The sequence below is a fragment of the Sciurus vulgaris genome, assembly GCF_902686455.1.
Source record: "Sciurus vulgaris genome assembly, chromosome: 3".
Lineage (NCBI taxonomy): Eukaryota > Metazoa > Chordata > Mammalia > Rodentia > Sciuridae > Sciurus > Sciurus vulgaris.
The window spans coordinates 134,174,809-134,192,126 of NC_136463.1; the positions used below are offsets into that span (position 1 = coordinate 134,174,809).

General features: G+C 36.7%; 1 protein-coding gene across 5 annotated transcripts in view; it reads left to right on the forward strand.

Moving 5' to 3' along the window:
- Positions 1 to 6,759: 6,759 nt before the first annotated feature.
- Positions 6,760 to 17,318, forward strand: part of UBE2E3 (ubiquitin conjugating enzyme E2 E3) — an 87,596-nt gene continuing 77,037 nt past the window's right edge. Inside the window, exons 1-4 of one of the 5 annotated variants that reach the window (XM_079134441.1) lie at positions 6,980 to 7,366; positions 7,805 to 7,967; positions 8,402 to 8,620; positions 10,354 to 10,404. In XM_079134441.1, coding sequence (XP_078990567.1) covers positions 8,427 to 8,620; positions 10,354 to 10,404 — 245 coding nt within the window. In that variant the 5' untranslated portion in view covers positions 6,980 to 7,366; positions 7,805 to 7,967; positions 8,402 to 8,426. Of the gene's footprint in view, positions 6,942 to 6,979; positions 7,367 to 7,519; positions 7,968 to 8,401; positions 8,621 to 10,353; positions 10,405 to 17,318 lie in introns of those variants that run through there. The other 4 variants (XM_079134443.1, XM_079134442.1, XM_079134439.1 and 1 more) reach the window with 4 other exon arrangements.

Genomic DNA, 17,318 nt, shown 5'->3' on the forward strand with positions numbered 1-17,318 from the left:
TTTTATAAATTATGATGCATTTCTAGAACAAACTTGAAAAAAGTATTCCTTTTGACATAAACACATCACATTTTAAATGTATTTAGTTTCTTTGTTCTTATTTATAAAGACATTTGCTGAAATGTAAATTTGTTCGTTTTGTCAAACTGAACTATTTTATTTGCAGCTCCAAATGAAAGCACATTGCTCCTTATTGACTATTTTCCAATGAGATAACCATTTGTGCAGTATAAAAAAGGTAGCCAGGATCACAAGCAAATCTATATTATGTTTTTTCCCACAAAATCATTGTATTTACAATTTTGTTTTCTGAAGCAGAAGCATACATTAATCCAATTTTACAAATGAGATACCTTAAAGCAACTCAGACAAATTTAAGTGACATTAAGTTAAAATATAATTTAAAAATGATGTATAACATCTTTTGTTAGTCTTATTAACTAAGTAGGACATTCGCTGATCTTACAGAAAAGAATTCATCAACAAGGAGGAATTGATGAAAAATGATAGTTATGATATTCATCATTTTATATTCATATATCATAGTCTATCAAGTGAATGAATCATAATTTACTAAAGCATAGCCTGTATGTTGGACAGTTTGAGTGGTTTACTTTTTTATATAGCATAAATTATACTGAGATAAATATTGTCAGGTATATGGCATTTTAAAATATTTTGGATTATTTCCTTAGGATAGATTCCCAGAAGTAGAATTACTAGGTTAAAGGGTAGGAATATTTTTATGATGTTTGAAACCCATTGCCAAATTGCTTTCCAAAAATGTTATATCAATTTACAATGCCACTAGCAATATAGGAAAGTGCCCTTCTCATAATTGTCTCACAGGTATTTGGCATTACACAGTTTTTCAATTTGTAAATTTTATGAGCAAAAATATACTACCTCATTTTAATATATACTTCTTAAATTTTAAGGCATAGATGAGTATTTTATATACACTTTAATAACCTTGAATTTCTAACACATTCTTTAACTACCTACAATGTTTTGATATTACTATAAGCCTATTCAGAACTATATGTAATATATACTAATTGTTTTTCATAGTATAAACCCTTTTCTCAAATCTGTCATTTCAAGTTGGTACATGTATATGTAGGGGAAGGCATACTGAGGATGCAGTTTTTATACTGAACAAATACATGTTTGTTCCTTTGATCATTTTTCTATTGCTTTGTAGCATAACATACCATAACTACTCTCTATTTACATTAAGCACTCAAATTATTCCAATTTTCCTATGAAATGACTTTTTAAAAACTTAACTCATCTGTAATTTATGTTGATGTATGATAAAAGGTATAATTCTAAGTAATCTTTTTCCACACTGGTGACTAGTTACCTCAATATCATTAATTGCATAACCTTATTTTTTTCTGTTTTATATTAAATGTTACTTATTATGTATTAAATTATCTAATTCTTGGTTACTTATTTTCCAGAGTTTATTATTTTAGTTAATGTGGAATCTCCTTATGGTTTTTTTCAGGATTTAAAGTATGTTCTTTATTTTTTCTTGTATCAACTTTAACATTTTGACAACTTCAAAAGAGTTTGCTTGAAATTTCATCTTTTCTTTTAAATCATTAAAGAACTTAATTTTAAAAACTGTTGGAACAAAACAGCATTTATTTTCATTAAGTCTATACCTCTGCATTTATTCCTTTTCCCCCCTTTGTAAAAGTAGTACTTGTTCATTAAAGAAAACTAAAAAAATATTGAACAGAAGAAATAGGTTATTCACAGTCATTCTAAAATAGAAGTATGTCTAACCTTTTGGAGTATTTTTTCTTTTGGGTACAAGGATTAAACCCAGAGGGACTTAATCACTGAGCCACACCCCCAGCCCTTTTTATTTTTTTGTTTTGAGACAGGGTCTTGCTAAGTTGCTTAGGGCCTTACTAAGTTGATGAGATTGGATTTGAACTCGTGATTCTCCTGCCTCAGCCTCCTGAGTCACTGGGATTATAGGTATGTGCCATTGTGCCCTGCTTGGAGTATTTTCTTTTCAGATTATTTTTCCTTTGTTGGTATAAAACTATAAGTGTATTCATTGGAAAAATATTTGTTAAGCACTTACTTTGTGTTTTAGTCTTATTAGATTCTGGTTTCACAGCAAAAGAAAATAGACAAAATTCTGCCCTCATTAACATTTTATCACAATATGTTTTTGTGTTTATGCCTACTCATCATACATTTTATTTTAATAACTTCAACTTTCATGGTATGGGTGAATCAGTTGGTATAATCATTTTTCTATGGTTAGACATTTTCAATTTTTCACTCTTAATTTTTCCCACACTTTGAAGGTCCCTTTAAGTTAAATTTCTTAAAATGGGGAAATTTGGTGAAAGGTATGACTATATTTAAGGTTCTTGATAACACTTCCAAATTGCTTTTCAATAGGGTTGTACCAACTTTCGCTGCCTCTGGAACAAAAAGTTTTGCTGTTTTGTTCTTAAGCAATTTGCTGGCAATGATTATAATCACTACAAATTGTTTTTATTATTGTGATAGGCATCTCACTTTTTTGATAACTAGCAAGGCTGAAATTTTTTTAATGAGTAAAATTATTTTTTTTTAAACAGTTCTGTTTATGTCTTTTGCACTGCTATGATGCTCATGTTGTTTGTTTCATGTTTGCTATGATGTTCATGTTCTTTTTCTCTTTTTTGTACTGGGGATTGAACCCAGGGCATGTTAGCACTGAGCTACAGCCCATTCCTTTTTATTTATTTATTTTTTAGTTTTAGACAGGATCTTGCTAAGTTGTTGAGGGTGGCATAGAATTTGCAGTTCTCCTGCCTCTGTCTCCCCAGACATTGGGATAAAAAGTGTATATCACTGTGCCTAGCTTATGTGTATGAGTTCTTTATAAAATAAAAACATGAGCCCTTTTCATATTTAGCCTCCCTCAGAGTTATTGCAAAGAAGAAAAGCCAGAAATGGTCACTGAGTTAGTAGAAGTCAGACCAAGGCTCTTGAATCTTCCCACCCCCAGAATCCAGTCCCTGGTCTGTCATCTAGCCGGTTTTCACACAAGACACCAAGGAGGCTCACTGAGATGTTAAGCAGTGCATTGGACTTAGGAGGTCCAAAGACACCGGGACTAACAATGACAAATTCGGCTCTATAAACTAAAGCTGGAACAAGAAATTCTTTCCTACTAAACTAGTCCAGTTTTTAGGGGTAGAAATAGAAACCTTTGTAGCCAGGAGGATACAAACAATTGGAAAGCATCAGAAACAGTCAGAAAAAGAAGAAAGGGGTAAAATGAAGAGACACTGAGAAAAGTTATTGCATGGCAGGAAACAAACAAAAGCCCTAAAATTAATAAAATAATGTTTTTATTGTATGTCTGTTATGTGCAAAGTATATTGCTGGTCATTGAGGGTGAGTTTTGATCTGTAAGCCTCATGCTAGCTTATATACTCAATTTAGAAAATCCTTCAGCAGCTTACCATATATGATGATACATATTCATGTGTGTTTGTGTGTGCGTGTGTGTGTGTGTGTGTACCCTCCACTCCCTATAACTGGGTAACACTCAGATTCATCGAAATGCTCAGGAAAAAAAACATCTCCCAAAGTAGACAGGTGTCAAGTCCAACTTGTCTGTCCTTATACTAAAGGAATGTCCTTTTTGATCATAACATTTGGTGGAAAAGAAAGAGGAGAGGAGGTACTTATGGTAATATTGGTTGCAATTAGGTACAGGGTCCTCTCAGGGTTGTTGTTCCCTAACAAGAAGTAAAAAAAAAAAAAAAAAAGAGAGATGGAGAAGGAACAATTTTCTTGTGGTAGCTAGTGTCAGCTTTGTGGTACTATCTTGAGGAGCCCTATGGGACAATTTTTATTATCTATTTTATGGAATAATTTGCATTAGGTTAAATTTATATGCTCCTGGAAGTGAATACAGAACATGATCCTTGATTTCCAGAATAGACAGCAAAAATAAGAGATAAAATAAGTACAAAGCAAGGTGTCCTGTGAGGAGGAACTTCACACTAGAAACAATTCTAGTGTTTCTTGATTCTGATCAAGGTAGTATGTAACTTTAAAGGAGAGTTGTACACTAGAAAGAATCATTTGAACAACCCCTGTAGTCAGCTGAATGGAGGTAGCTGGGAAATTAATATTGTAGAGTAGGCCACTCTTTTCCCTAAACTTATGGGTCTACTCTGTCTCTATGGTAACTTCAGCAATATGGAAAATATTACTTATTGAACAAGTTCCAGGTATTTTGCCAAAAACGTTATCTATATTATCTACATTATCACTAGGCCTCTTGATCCTTCCAGGTTTAGTCCAGTGCTAATTTCTTTAGATCAATAACTCCATGCCAAGTTCCAAGTTACATTAATAGTTCCAATTACTAGTTATTAAATGATAGTTAATAATGCTGCACTCATTGTGTTTACTCCTTTAATGCAGCACGTCTCATTCTGCCGTCTATTTTCTGGCTGCTCCCCTACATGTTGAACTTGGTAAGAGTATTGCCCATTTTTCACTCCAATGTCCTAAACATTTAGTAGTTCCTAAATAGTCTGTTGAAGTGGAATTCCTTGACTCCAAACTCACCAGAGAATCAATTATGGAATTTCTAAGCAAGAGAAGACTTACAACCTTTTATATGCTCTTTTGCATACAAGAAAAATTAAGTTAGAACATCTAACTTGTATGAAGTCACAAAAATTTGTAAGAATGAGGATTAGAATCCAGTTCTCTTACTTTTCTTCTATACTGTTTCTTCTATAAAAGATTCTACTAAAACATAACTAAATATCTTTATTTCCCAGTCTCCTGACCCCACTCAAATTCTAACCAGCATTTGGTTTTTGGGGTCTTCAGGCTAATTCTATGACAGTAAATTTCCTAAAATAATTCACCTGTTATGGTTTAGATGCGGTGTCACCCAAAAGCTCACATGAGACAATGTAAGAAGGTTTGGAGGAGAAATGATTGGGTTAGAGCCTTTACCTAACCAGTGGATTAATACCTGATGGGATTAATTGAGTGGTAACTGGAGGCAGGTGGGGTGTGGCTGGAGGAAATGATTGGGGGGGGGGGGCGGTTATGAGGTATATATTTTGTTTCCGGGGACTGGAGATCTCTCTCAGCCTTCTGATCATTATGTGAACTGCTTCCCTCTACCACACACTCCACCATGATGTTCAGCCTCAACTCAAGTCCCTAGGAATGGAGTCTGCTGTCCATGGACTGAGACCTTTGAAATCGTGAGCTTCCAAATAAAATTTTCCTCCCCTAAAATTGTACTGGTCAGATCTTTTAGTTACAGCAGCAAAAAAGCTGACTAAAACATTACCTTTATCACACAGAACGGCTTCCCATTCCAAATAAAGCAATGCCCAAACTCCAGATTAGCTGGCTGTTGCTGTGGTATCACATGGTGTAAAGTAGGGGGAATCCTCTGCTTATGCTTTCACCACTAAACTCTTCCCACAAAGTACCCTTTAATCCATCCAAATCAAAATGTTTGCCCACACACAGATCATACTCTTTCTTGAGACACAAGAGGCTTTCTTCCTATTCATTCTGAGTGGAATATCCTTCCTTCTTATCAACCTGATGAACTTTAATAATCTGTTTCACTTTGGGCTTGGAACTCCTAGCAGAAGTAGAGATCTGGTTTTAGATCACAGTAACTGAATGAATGAAGTTGGCGCGTCTAGCATTTAGCAGCCTATACCCCCAGTAATCTTCACTGAATGATTTTCCCTCTTGAAAGCTACAGAAATGTAACTTATTATTTAGAGTTGTGACCAACCCTTTACCAAAACTTTTCTATTTGAAGGAAAAAATAGTATGTTGGCTCAGTCTTTTCTTCTTTCCCTTAACTGTTCATTTATCATGACTGCCATTCTCACTTCCTCTGTGTGTGTCTCATTCTCCCAGCACCCCTGCCCCTGGATACTTGTGGGAGAGGAATCCACAAATTCCTTTGAGGCTCTATCACTGGAACAAGTTCTCAGGAGCTGGAGAACTGGGCTGCAAACAGGAAGTTTTCGTACTTCCATCTACTTTGTGCCTGGGGCAAAAACTTTGGAGCCCACCTGAAGATTCTGCAAAAAGGATGATGGAACGATTCTAACCTTTAGTATCCGCATTAAAGCCTTTTCTCTGTGGACGTTGTGACCCAGAATCACGCCTGCCCTGACGTTTCGAGTGCAGGGCTAACTGTCCTGTCAGGTTGTAGCCCCCCAAATTCTCCGCCTCCACTTCTTAAAATCTTGGGCGGGACATTTTAAAAAACTGTTCTGGATTTTTAAGTTTCAATGCATCCGAAGGGCAGTCCCCTTTGCAGCGACAGTTGCAGTCTGGGAGCCAAAGATAAGCAGAGGCCAGTCCCCTCGTCTCAAAATCCTTTTTACCTTCCTTCAAGCCGACGACCTACCCTGCCCCTTCCTCTAGCTCACATGAGGGGTCTGGGGTAGTTTTCCTCAGCCTGTGTGCCTGGCCTCCTCAGCAACACCCATTAGTCCCCAGTCTCCCAGGACAGCCAGGGTCTCCGAACCACACGCCCAGGGCCCCTTGCCAGTTGTGGGGGGCCCAGGCGTGCACCGCGGCCTCACCGCAGGCACAGGGAATGCAGCCAGCCTTCAGGGGCGGGTAGTCCAATGGGCAGCCTCGCCCCGGAGGCGGGCCCAGGCCGGAAGCCACCCCGCGGCACAGCGGCCCCGCGAGACGGCGCCCGCGCCCCCGCCTTCTCCTGCACCGGCTCCGCGGCCAAGGGCGCAGGGGCCAGCCCGCCGGGTCCCCGCCGCGCTCTTTGTCCTGGCCGCGCGCGGGCGGACGCGTGCGCCCCCCGGGTGAAAGGAGGCGCGGAGAGCGCGCGCGGGAGCGCGCGGGAGCAGCTCGCGCCCGCCGGGCGCCGGCGGCGCGCGCCCCTCCGCCAGGCAAGCAGCGAGCACGCGCGCCGCCGCCGCGCCCGCCCCTCCCCCCGCGCTCGCCTCGGAACTTGCTGACTGCGCGGCCGGGAGGAGCCGAGCCGGGCGGCGGCGGCGGGAGGCCACAGCGCGCGGGGGTCTCCCGCGTCCCCTCCGCCTCGCCGGGAGCTCGCGCCCTCGCCCAGCCGAGCTCCCACCCCCCCTTTTTTCCGAAGGCGCTGGGCGGCGCCACCCTCCGGCCGGAGCCCGGCACTGCACAACCCCCTCCGACTTTCAATGTTCCACACTCCCCGGCCAGAGCCTCCTCGGCTTCTTTTTTTCCCTCCCCCCCCTTTCCCCCCCCCAGCTGCCTCCATTTCCTTAAGGAAGGGTTTTTTTCTCTCTCCCTCCCCCACACCGTAGCGGCGCGCGAGCGGGCCGGGCGGGCGGCCGAGGTAAGGCGGCGGGGCCGGGGGGCCGCGTGGGGGGCGGCCGGGGCGGCGGCGGCGGTGGGGGAGGGGGCGGGGGCGGCAGCTTTGTTCGCGCCGGGCGCCCGCGCCGCCGGTGTCCGCGAGCCGCGGCGGGGCCGGCCGGCTGCTCGCATCACTTGGCGGCCGGCGCGGCGAGCGCTGCCCGCGGCCCCCGCGCGGCCCTCCCCACAAAGGGCCGCGGAGCTGCGTGGCCGCCGCCGCCGGCCGCGGCTCGCCTCCGCGGGCGCGGAAATTTGTTGCACTTCTTGGGGCTTTGTTTGTTTGTTTGTTTTTCCTCGGGCTTTTCCCCCCTTTTTCGTTATTTTGGACAAAATGTCCGTCCGTGATGTAAAAATTGAACGAGGAACCTTGGTGGCATGGAGAGCTTTGCAGAAGGTGCAGTTTGGATTCTGCTTTTCCCAGGGTGGCAGCTCGGTCTTGGCCGGATGAATCTTCGCTGCTGGCGGTGGAAACGGCTAGGGCAGCTTGTTAGTTGATTTTTAAATTTCTGAGTGTTGTGTTTAAGGGTTTTACGTGCATAGAGGAGGAATCGCCACCTTAAATAAGCATATGGACGATTAACAGGGTATGTTTTCCTCTCGGAAAGGGAATTTGGTAGCTCTGACCAATGTCAGCCTGTAAATATTTAGACGCTATTAGTGACTTTTTAACGTTTTCAGCGAGATCTGTTATTTACAGTCTGTCATATGTTATTAATGCTCGTTGCCTAAGTTCCCTGGCAAATCTGTTTCATGCCTTCTGAGAAAGTAGACAATTGATAGATTGTCCAAGGAATGGAAAAAAATGTGAGTGGGTTTTCTAACTTGAGTTCGGTAAATCCCTGAACGCTGGCGTTGTAAGACTCATCCTCTCCCCAGTAACCTTGCCGTACGATAAACGTGAACACTTTTGAAGCCTTTTTATTAAGATATGATGTTAGGTTAATATTAAGACAAGAAAATGCTGTTGATTTATTTCTTAAGTTAACATTTCTCCCCTCTTCCCTTTTCTCTTTAAAAGTTTTTCAAGAGATAACTTCATCAAGATGTCCAGTGATAGGCAAAGGTCCGATGATGAGAGCCCCAGCACCAGCAGTGGCAGTTCAGATGCGGACCAGAGAGACCCAGCCGCTCCAGAGCCTGAAGAACAAGAAGAAAGAAAACCTTCTGCCACCCAGCAGAAGAAGAACACCAAACTCTCTAGCAAAACCACTGCTAAGTTATCCACTAGTGCTAAAAGGTAACATTGTCAGGTTGTCTTCTAAGAAATTGGATGCTTGTGTTTTTACATCGAGCAGTAGTCCAGAAAGACTTCATGATCAGTTTCAGTTGTACTTGAATGAATTGTCATCCTTTAGGGGGCCTATAAACCTCCTCACTAAAATTATACTTCTAAGCAAACTTATTCTATACTTTGGTAACTTCAGGAAGAGTCCTAGAGTAGAGATTGAACTTTCTCATTCTGACAGTTTAAGGAATTGGTAAGGAAAATTTGGTGAAACTGAATTAGATGGTACATTGGGGATGCTTCTTTTTATGAGTCATACTAGAATGAAATTGACACTTCTAGAGATCAGTACTGTCACTCTTCATGAAAGGAAATGATCAAAAAAGTTTTAAAAATTTTTTCAAATGCCAGATGTTGGCTGTATTTAAAAGCAGATTTTAAATTTGCTTAGTGTTACAGACAAGGCTTTAAATCCTGCATAACAGGTATAACTTTTTGTAGTTAAATTATAGTTATCCCTTCTTGTTCTTTTGAGGGCAAATAAAACTGAAAAATACCTATTTCAGTTGTCACTTCGCTATTGAAAACTTGCATTGTCTTTGTACCTCTTTACTCTTAAAACTTGTGGATATTCTTGACATACTAATAATATTAAACAGTGGGGAGAATATTTTGTTGGGTGTTAGTGAAAGATTATTTTTTTCCTGCTGACTTCTATGATGGCAAAAAAAAAAAAAAAAGATTGCATCAATGGGACTCCATCAGTGATAGTGGTTGTATTGAGTATAACTCTTGTAATCATACATAAAATGTATTTATGACATTACCTAGTATTGATGTTTCGTTGATTTTCATTGATCACAACTAAGGGAAAAAGAAAATATAAAAACTGATCAGTTATTTTGTAGTGACTCATATACTCTTTATTTTTACCACCATTGTACCATTAATCAAACTAATTCTCTTGAGAATATTATATTGAATAGCAGCAGTCTTTGAAATAATTTAAAATTCTTCTCAATTTGTTATAATCTTGTGGAGAGTAACATATTAAATACAAACTAAACAAGTTTTGAAAACATCTTAAATTTGAAGAAAATCATAGAAATGCTCTTTTTCCTCCTTACCTCAAGGCTATACATCTGATCCTCTTTCCTCCAAGATTATTAAATTTAAGTGCTATACCTAAGATCAGAGAAACCAAATGGTTAAATAAGATTGCCAAAATAGTCCTTGGAAGTTTTTCATTGGTAAAGATATTTGTAAATTTTAAACTTTTTTTAAAACAGATAAAATATTGGGAAAATTATTAATGTGTTCTTGCAGTAGCTTGCTAATTTTTATCACAGTAAAAGTGGCTTGAAGTCATTGTCAAATATTCTAGAGCTTTCCCTCCTCCCTTTTTTGTCTCATTTGCATATAAGCTTGAAAAGAGAATTTCTTTGGTAAAAAGTGTTTTAAAATAGGTTTTATATCCTTTGTTGAGTAGTAGTGGAGGACTATTTCTCAAATCAGGTGTAAATGACTTACCTATTTACAGTAGCAAGTGAGAAAAAAAGCTGCAAAGTTTCTGTTAAGGGATTTGGGTTATGCCTCTGAGAACAAAGAGGAAGCAGCCATGTTAGCATTACTGAAGGCAAAGCCAGCCTTGCATTTAACTGCATGGTGGTAGAGGGCAGTGTAATTCCCCGGTTATTCTGTAGACTATCTCAAATCCTTTTTGTCTGTTGTCATTTCACTAACAGAATTCAGAAGGAGCTAGCTGAAATAACCCTTGATCCTCCTCCTAACTGCAGGTAAGACATAAATTTTGTTGTTTTGATTTCAAATTGTGGAAAGATATCAGGAGATGAATGTATTGTCCTTGTATATATGTGCAGCAGAAGAGACTAGCTAGTTGTTTGCTTCCTTACAGCTTTGCAAGTGCATTAAACAAAAATTGCCTGGGTGAATTAAATAAAATTGGGAGAAAAATACTCTTTAGCATGTATCATACATTCTGGACTTATGAATATACTGATTTTGTGCTTCTTGCTGGGATTAGTTTGAATGGTGCTGATTTTTCTGTTGTATTTCTGTGGAACATGTTTATTCACAGGTATTTTGTAGAAACTTATAAAATTTTAAACTTTAAAGTTATTGCTGGTGCGCAATCTGAACTGACCTTCCAAATTTAGAAATTGCTGAATGTGGTATTACAAAATGTAAATGCAGTAAACAAGGGTATAGTTGTTTCTGTTTGATTTATTCAGTAACTTGCCTTAAGGACAAATTTTATGTGCTAAGCTAATGATTTTAGTTGTTTTTTTCTAGAGAATGCATTGTTGGAATTATTTACATTTTAAGCAAATGTCCTAATGACTTGGGAAAATTCTTAGTAAGCAGTAAATGGATTGGAATTGTGGGAAGAATTAATTTCAGTGGAACTCAAAATAATTTAAGATTGTTAGTTGGCATAAGTTGTATTAAAAGTAGCTGGTTGATAATTCTTTTCTCAATAATTTTTTCATGAATCTTATGTAGTGTTCTATTTATTTTTGAACGGTGACTGTATGGTTGGCAAAATTCATCAAATTCAGAGAGCAGTATTGTAAATAATTTGCTGAGAAGTATGTTATGTGCTTGAGAATGAGAGGGGAAGGAATGCTGGATTTAGGCAGTGTTATGGTTTGATATAAAAATGTTTTGGTGTCTAACTTGTGCTTTTGCTGCAAATTGTGTTTGCTTGTGTTCATCAGAACTATCTCTGAGTCTGCTTGAGACATAATAAGGCATAATCCATTTGCTTCTTATTGTGTGTGTTAACCAGATCCTCATATAAGGTGATCTGATCCTAATTTATCCAGTGAACTAACAGTTTTGCTTATATTTGTAGTCACGACTATTTCAGTTCAAAAAGGAGACGTGATTGTGAACTAAGTATAAACAAAGAGTGGTATGTCAGATCTCAAAATATTACTTAAGAGATGTACTGTCCAATAATGTAGCCACTAGCCATATCTGGCTGTTGACTGGGTTGTTGTGGCCAGTCCAAAATGAGATGTGCTGTGAGTGTGAAATGCATACTGGATTTTGAAACTCTAGTACAAGTTTTAAAAGAATAAAAATTTTAAACACACTTATTACATATTGAAATGGTAATATTTGACATGTTTAATAAATGTTTTAAAAATTGTACTTTTTACCATTTTAGCATAGTTATTAGAAAATTCAAAATTACTGACATGACTTGATTATATTTTTGTTGAAGAGTATTACTTTAGAGAAGTAAATCACCATTTCCTTCTAACCTTCTAAATGGTGTGTCAAATCTGTAGCCATTTAAAGGGAGATCAAGTTAAATTTGCTCTGTCGAAGAATCACTTAACTCACAGAGTGTATTCTGATATTTCCCATTATAAAAGATGTAAAGATCTATCAATTTAAAACTCAAATGTCTTAAAATTGCATGTAAGGTCAAACATTTTTAAAGGTTTCTGTTGATTTTCTGCAAACAGCTTAAACCATTGTATGAAAATACATCTAGAGAGCACAGTAGATATATTGAATGCCCTCAGAGCAATAATGTACTGGCATATTTGCTAAAGAAATCTGCTTGACGTGTTTAACCCAGGACTGTTTCCACAAGGTCACAGGATTATTTTAGAGGGAATAGAATCTTTGTGAGATAGGAAGTAAGTTTCACTTATTGTATATTTTTCTCTTTATATATCAGATTTCATTTAAGTTCATGAAATAATGCTTAACATTTAGTGATTTAGTGAAACAGTGAAACTTTGGGCTTGCTTGTGCACAATAATATGGAATACTTATCTCTGTTTTCCTTCGTCACAGTCTTTGGTGATTGTTGACTAATGCAGATGACATCTTTAAGTTCTCTAGTTCTTTAATATCAGAGTTTCTTTGTGACTGTGTGAGTGAGTCAAGAAAAATAAATGTAAAATGTAAGTTAGAAGAAAGAAACTAGAAGTTGTTTCTTATTACTTTGGGGAAAGGCTTTTTTCCATATACTTCATATGTAAAATAATCCAGATGCTTTTGTGTGTCTTTGGATTCCTTTGGTAGAAGGTTTAGTTCTTGTCCTAGAGAGGAATTTGGAGTATTGAGTGTTTAATGGAAGCATTTTAAAATTTTGGTAGAAAATTTCATGTCAGACAGTATGATAGATTGTGGTATTATATTCTTTTAATTCATAGCTGTATAAATGAGAATTTTAGTTTTATGGTAGTTGTATTGTTTAGATTTATTAGTTTGTGCTATAATTAAATATGGGATTTCACATTCATAAGTACATTTTAGAATTTGTGGGCTCATATTGCTTGAGACCTTTGAAACCTAATACTTTCTACTTTCATGTGTAGTTATTTAATTAGATTCCACTATGGTTTTGAGTATGATTTTTTTTTTTTTTTTTTAAATAAACTTGTCAAAGTAAGTGACAGTGTTAATTCTTCCTCAGGGAAGAAATGTAAAGTGTATCTGGGTACATTCAGGAAAATGTTGAATGAAATACAAGAAAACTCACTAAAACCAAAATTACTCATACTAGGGAGATTTTTCTTAAATCTCTTCCTTTGTTTTAATTAATAAAATAGTCTTTAGTTATATAATTAGGTCTAATACACATGTCCAGGGTGGTCTTTGTGTAGATGTAATTGTCAAATTAAATGTATGACTTTAAACATATCTGATTATATGTCAGTTGGAATATTTCTTTTTCTTATAGTAAAAAAAAGTTGATAAAGATGTTATTTCTAATGATTTGATGGTATTTTAAGATTTAAGTATTGGAGGGCTGTGGACCAGTGCATCTTAAACACAGGGATGTAATATATATTTATTGGTTTAAATTTATATTCTTTATATTCTGTATTTTAGATTAGGGTATAAAAAATCAATACACCAATAAGTGTGAAGGGAAATTGTGTTACGAACATTTCCTAATTGTTCAGTAATGTGTTGACATTTACATTCTATTGCTCAAAGGGTATCTTTCCTTGTCCTCTTATAGTCAGCATTTGTTTCTAACAGCAAAAGTTTAGAAAGGTGCTGGATTTCTAACTTAAGCCGGATTTCTTTTCCTATATGAGAAGGTACAAATATGCACACTCCTAAATATTAATGGGTTTAAATTGAATCTGTGTTAAAAGAAGATATTCAGGGATGTTTGTAAATCATTTTTGAGTGAGGAAAAGGCCTTATTGGGAGGTAGATATTAGTTTCCAGTTTATATTAATATGTTGACTAGCAAAACGTGAAATCAGGTACTATAATACTTGCAAATTTTGTTAACTTCCTTTTTTTAAAACAAAGAAGAAGCATAAGTTCTAAACCAGAAGTTGGGAACCCTTAACTTGCTCATAAGACTAATTTTCTGAGGGTTGTCATGTGTCTCACCATTGTCCAGCTTAAATTAGAACTTTGCTACTTAAGGTGATGATCTGCAGACCAGCAGCATCTGCATCACAGGTGTGATTGTTAGTCAGAATGTTGCTTTCACCTAACCAGAAGTACTGACTCAGAATCTGAATTTAATAAGATTACCAACTGAATTGTGTGCATATTAAGGTTTGAAAAATCCTAGTTCTGTTCAGATCCGTGCTGTGCCACCACTGGTGTGTCATCTTACGTAAGTTATGGGATTTTTGTTCTTCAGTTTCCCCAGTTGTAAAATGAAGATTAAAATGATCTCCCTTTTATAGAGTTGTGAGGATGAAATGAATATGTTGAAAGTTTTGTTAACCACATAAATTGGATCTCTAAAGTAGCCACAGCATGATAAAAGTAGGTGAGGCAGTTTAGCAGCATGCTCTTACTCTTGCTGGTGTTTGCTCCAGTGTATCAACATCCTCCTGTTGGAACAGTTTCATCTTAATTCATCATCTAATTATTGAGTATGTATCAAATAGTCTGTTTTTAATGTTAGTAAAAGCATTTTTTTTTAACTTGAGTTTAAACAGAAAATTGGCCTAAAAATGTTGGTCATAAATGAGCAAATACTTTATCTCTTCCAGAAAATACACATAAGGTTAACGATACTTTAAAAAGAATGCTATGAGTATGACTGCCCATTAAAGTATAATAAAAATTTTTAGATAGTGGTAATAGTTATGTTTGCCCCCCTTTAAAATATCCCATTGTAAGGGTTTGTGATTTTATTGAGAATGCAGTTATATCAGTATTTGTGAATTTAGACTCATAATGTATAGTTTACTAATTACTTCAACATAACGTGAGATTCCAGGCAAGATAGTGAGTTTAAATTAGAAAAAAAAAATAAATAACTCATATTCTTTACTTTTTTCATAATTGTGATATTTAATATTATTCAACGATTATTTAGCTATTATTTTTATTTACTTATAAAAAGAAATTGTTAATTATAGTAATCCTAATTATTTCTCCCATATATGCCAGTACAGCAGAAGGACTCAGTACCATTGAATGACTAAAAACATTTTTCCAAAGGAGTAATTGATTGAAAATATCCCATTCACCCAAAGGTTACATTTTTATTAGACGTCTATTCCATTCAGTATGAATAATATAAGTAGAAAGTGGGTGAAAACTTTAGGTACTTTTTAAAAAACTAAATGGTTATTTCATAGCTACTTGCAACAAATCGTTATTTTCTTTTCTGCAGGTAAATGATTGGTGCCTTATTCTCTCGAATTCATTGCTGTAATAGCAGATAGATTATGTGTAGTTATGAGGAAAATCAACAGGTTTTGCTTAGAGTATAAGGACATTCAAATTGAGATGAAAAACGATGTTTTATTCTATTCTTGTCTACAAATATGATATAACATAATAAAACCAGTTGTAGATCTACAGGCATAAAAAGTGATGATTTTTTTCTTTCCATACTTCTTTAGACAAGAATCATGTTTGGGCATTTCATTAGAATTTAGAAGATGAAATGTTCGTAAACTTTTAATCTTTCTTTTGCATCTGGATCAGTGGTTCTTGGTTAGGGAAGTTTTTGCCTCTTCCCCTACATTCATAGTCTAGGAGACAGTTGACAATACCTGGAGACATTTTGCTTTTCAAAACTTGAGGAAAAGGGGTCTACTCCATTTAGTATAGAAGTCAGGGATGCTGCTGTATACCCTACAGTTCACAACAAAGAATTGTCTAAAGGAACATCAGTGGTGCTGTGGTTGAAAAACCCTGCTTTGGATATTTGTTGCTATACTTTGACTCCTTAATTTTGAATATTTTGATTTTCGCTTTTTTTCCTGTTTTATTAGTGATGTCTGCTTAATATTTTAACCAATATCCCATGATATATTTTACATATATCATTATTGTCTGGTATGTGTTTATTTTTATTGAAACCACAAAATGACTAACATGAATACCTGCTACATTTATGGTCTTTTGAGCCTAGAAATTCTTATAACAGCATTTTAATTGTTTTCAGGTCTTCTACCAGTTTAATAATACCTCTGTATGATCTACCTGTAGGCTGTTTGTTTCTGTTATGTTCTACTGGGAATATTGAAGTAACATCAAAGAGAAATACCATTGGTAAAATCACCAAAATTCAGGTCTTACATTGATTGAATTACACACTGGTTAGAAAGCCACCCTCTTCAATTGGTTTTTATTTTCATCACTAAGACAATACAGAGGTTACTTGATTCTGTACTCAGAAGTCCACAATTCTCTTTTTCAAACTCTTGGGGCCAGATGTATTTCAGAATTGTTCTTGCTGAAATGTGTTGCAGAAATTTTCAGGTTTTAGAAAGGTAATATAATGTAATGGTTTTATTTTATGTAATATCTCCTGCAGCAAGCATTAATATTTCTTACTTGATTACTCCATAATCAAGCATTAATATTTCTTCATCAAGAATTTATCTATATTCATAGTAAGTGTGATGTATAGAAACTACAGATAGTTTCAGTTCAGTTTGTACTTAGTGATGCTATCAAGTTATTTTGTGCCAGCCTTAATAAACAAACAAACTTGATTTTCTTAGCTTTTGGGATTTCAACAGTGTGTTGAAATGTATTTATGTATTTATGACCCTATCCCAATGTATTTATGACCCTGTCCCACTTCTGTACAGTGATCATTGACTGGAACTATGACTTATGGTGAAAGGGTATTTTAGTCTTGCTTTGCATTCTTTTTCATCTGGTTCCTAATAGCCGATTTCAGTTTCTCAGTTGTTATTTTTAGATCATTCCTTTTGTTTTATAACCTGTATGCTTAATTAAAGCAAATTTTAGACTAGGGGATTTTAGAGTTCTTTGTCCTCTTAAGGTGAAACTATAATTTCTGTGTATATTGGATTACTTTCCTACTTTGCTTTCAAAATAGTTGTCTTATTTAATTGTTCTTTTCATTCTAGATATATAAAATTACGCAGAAAGGAAGATATCCTTTAATACTTAAACATAAAACGTCATTTCTATGTGTGTATTTTGTCCTATAATATTTAAGTACAATTAAGCTATAAAAGGAGATATTAAATTTTGCTAGTGTTATGGTTATAAATAAACCTAGAAGGACTGGTGGCTTAACACATAAAGGTTTATTTCTGATTCATATGAAATCTGTGGGTCCAGGGGAATCTTCTGGGTATCTCTTCTACATGTTAGCTCAGATCCATGCTGCTTAATTTCTTGAAGCTCTGCCATTTGGAGCATGTGTCCAGGAAAGAGAGTTGGAGAATCATGTGCCAAATTTCAGTGTTTTGGT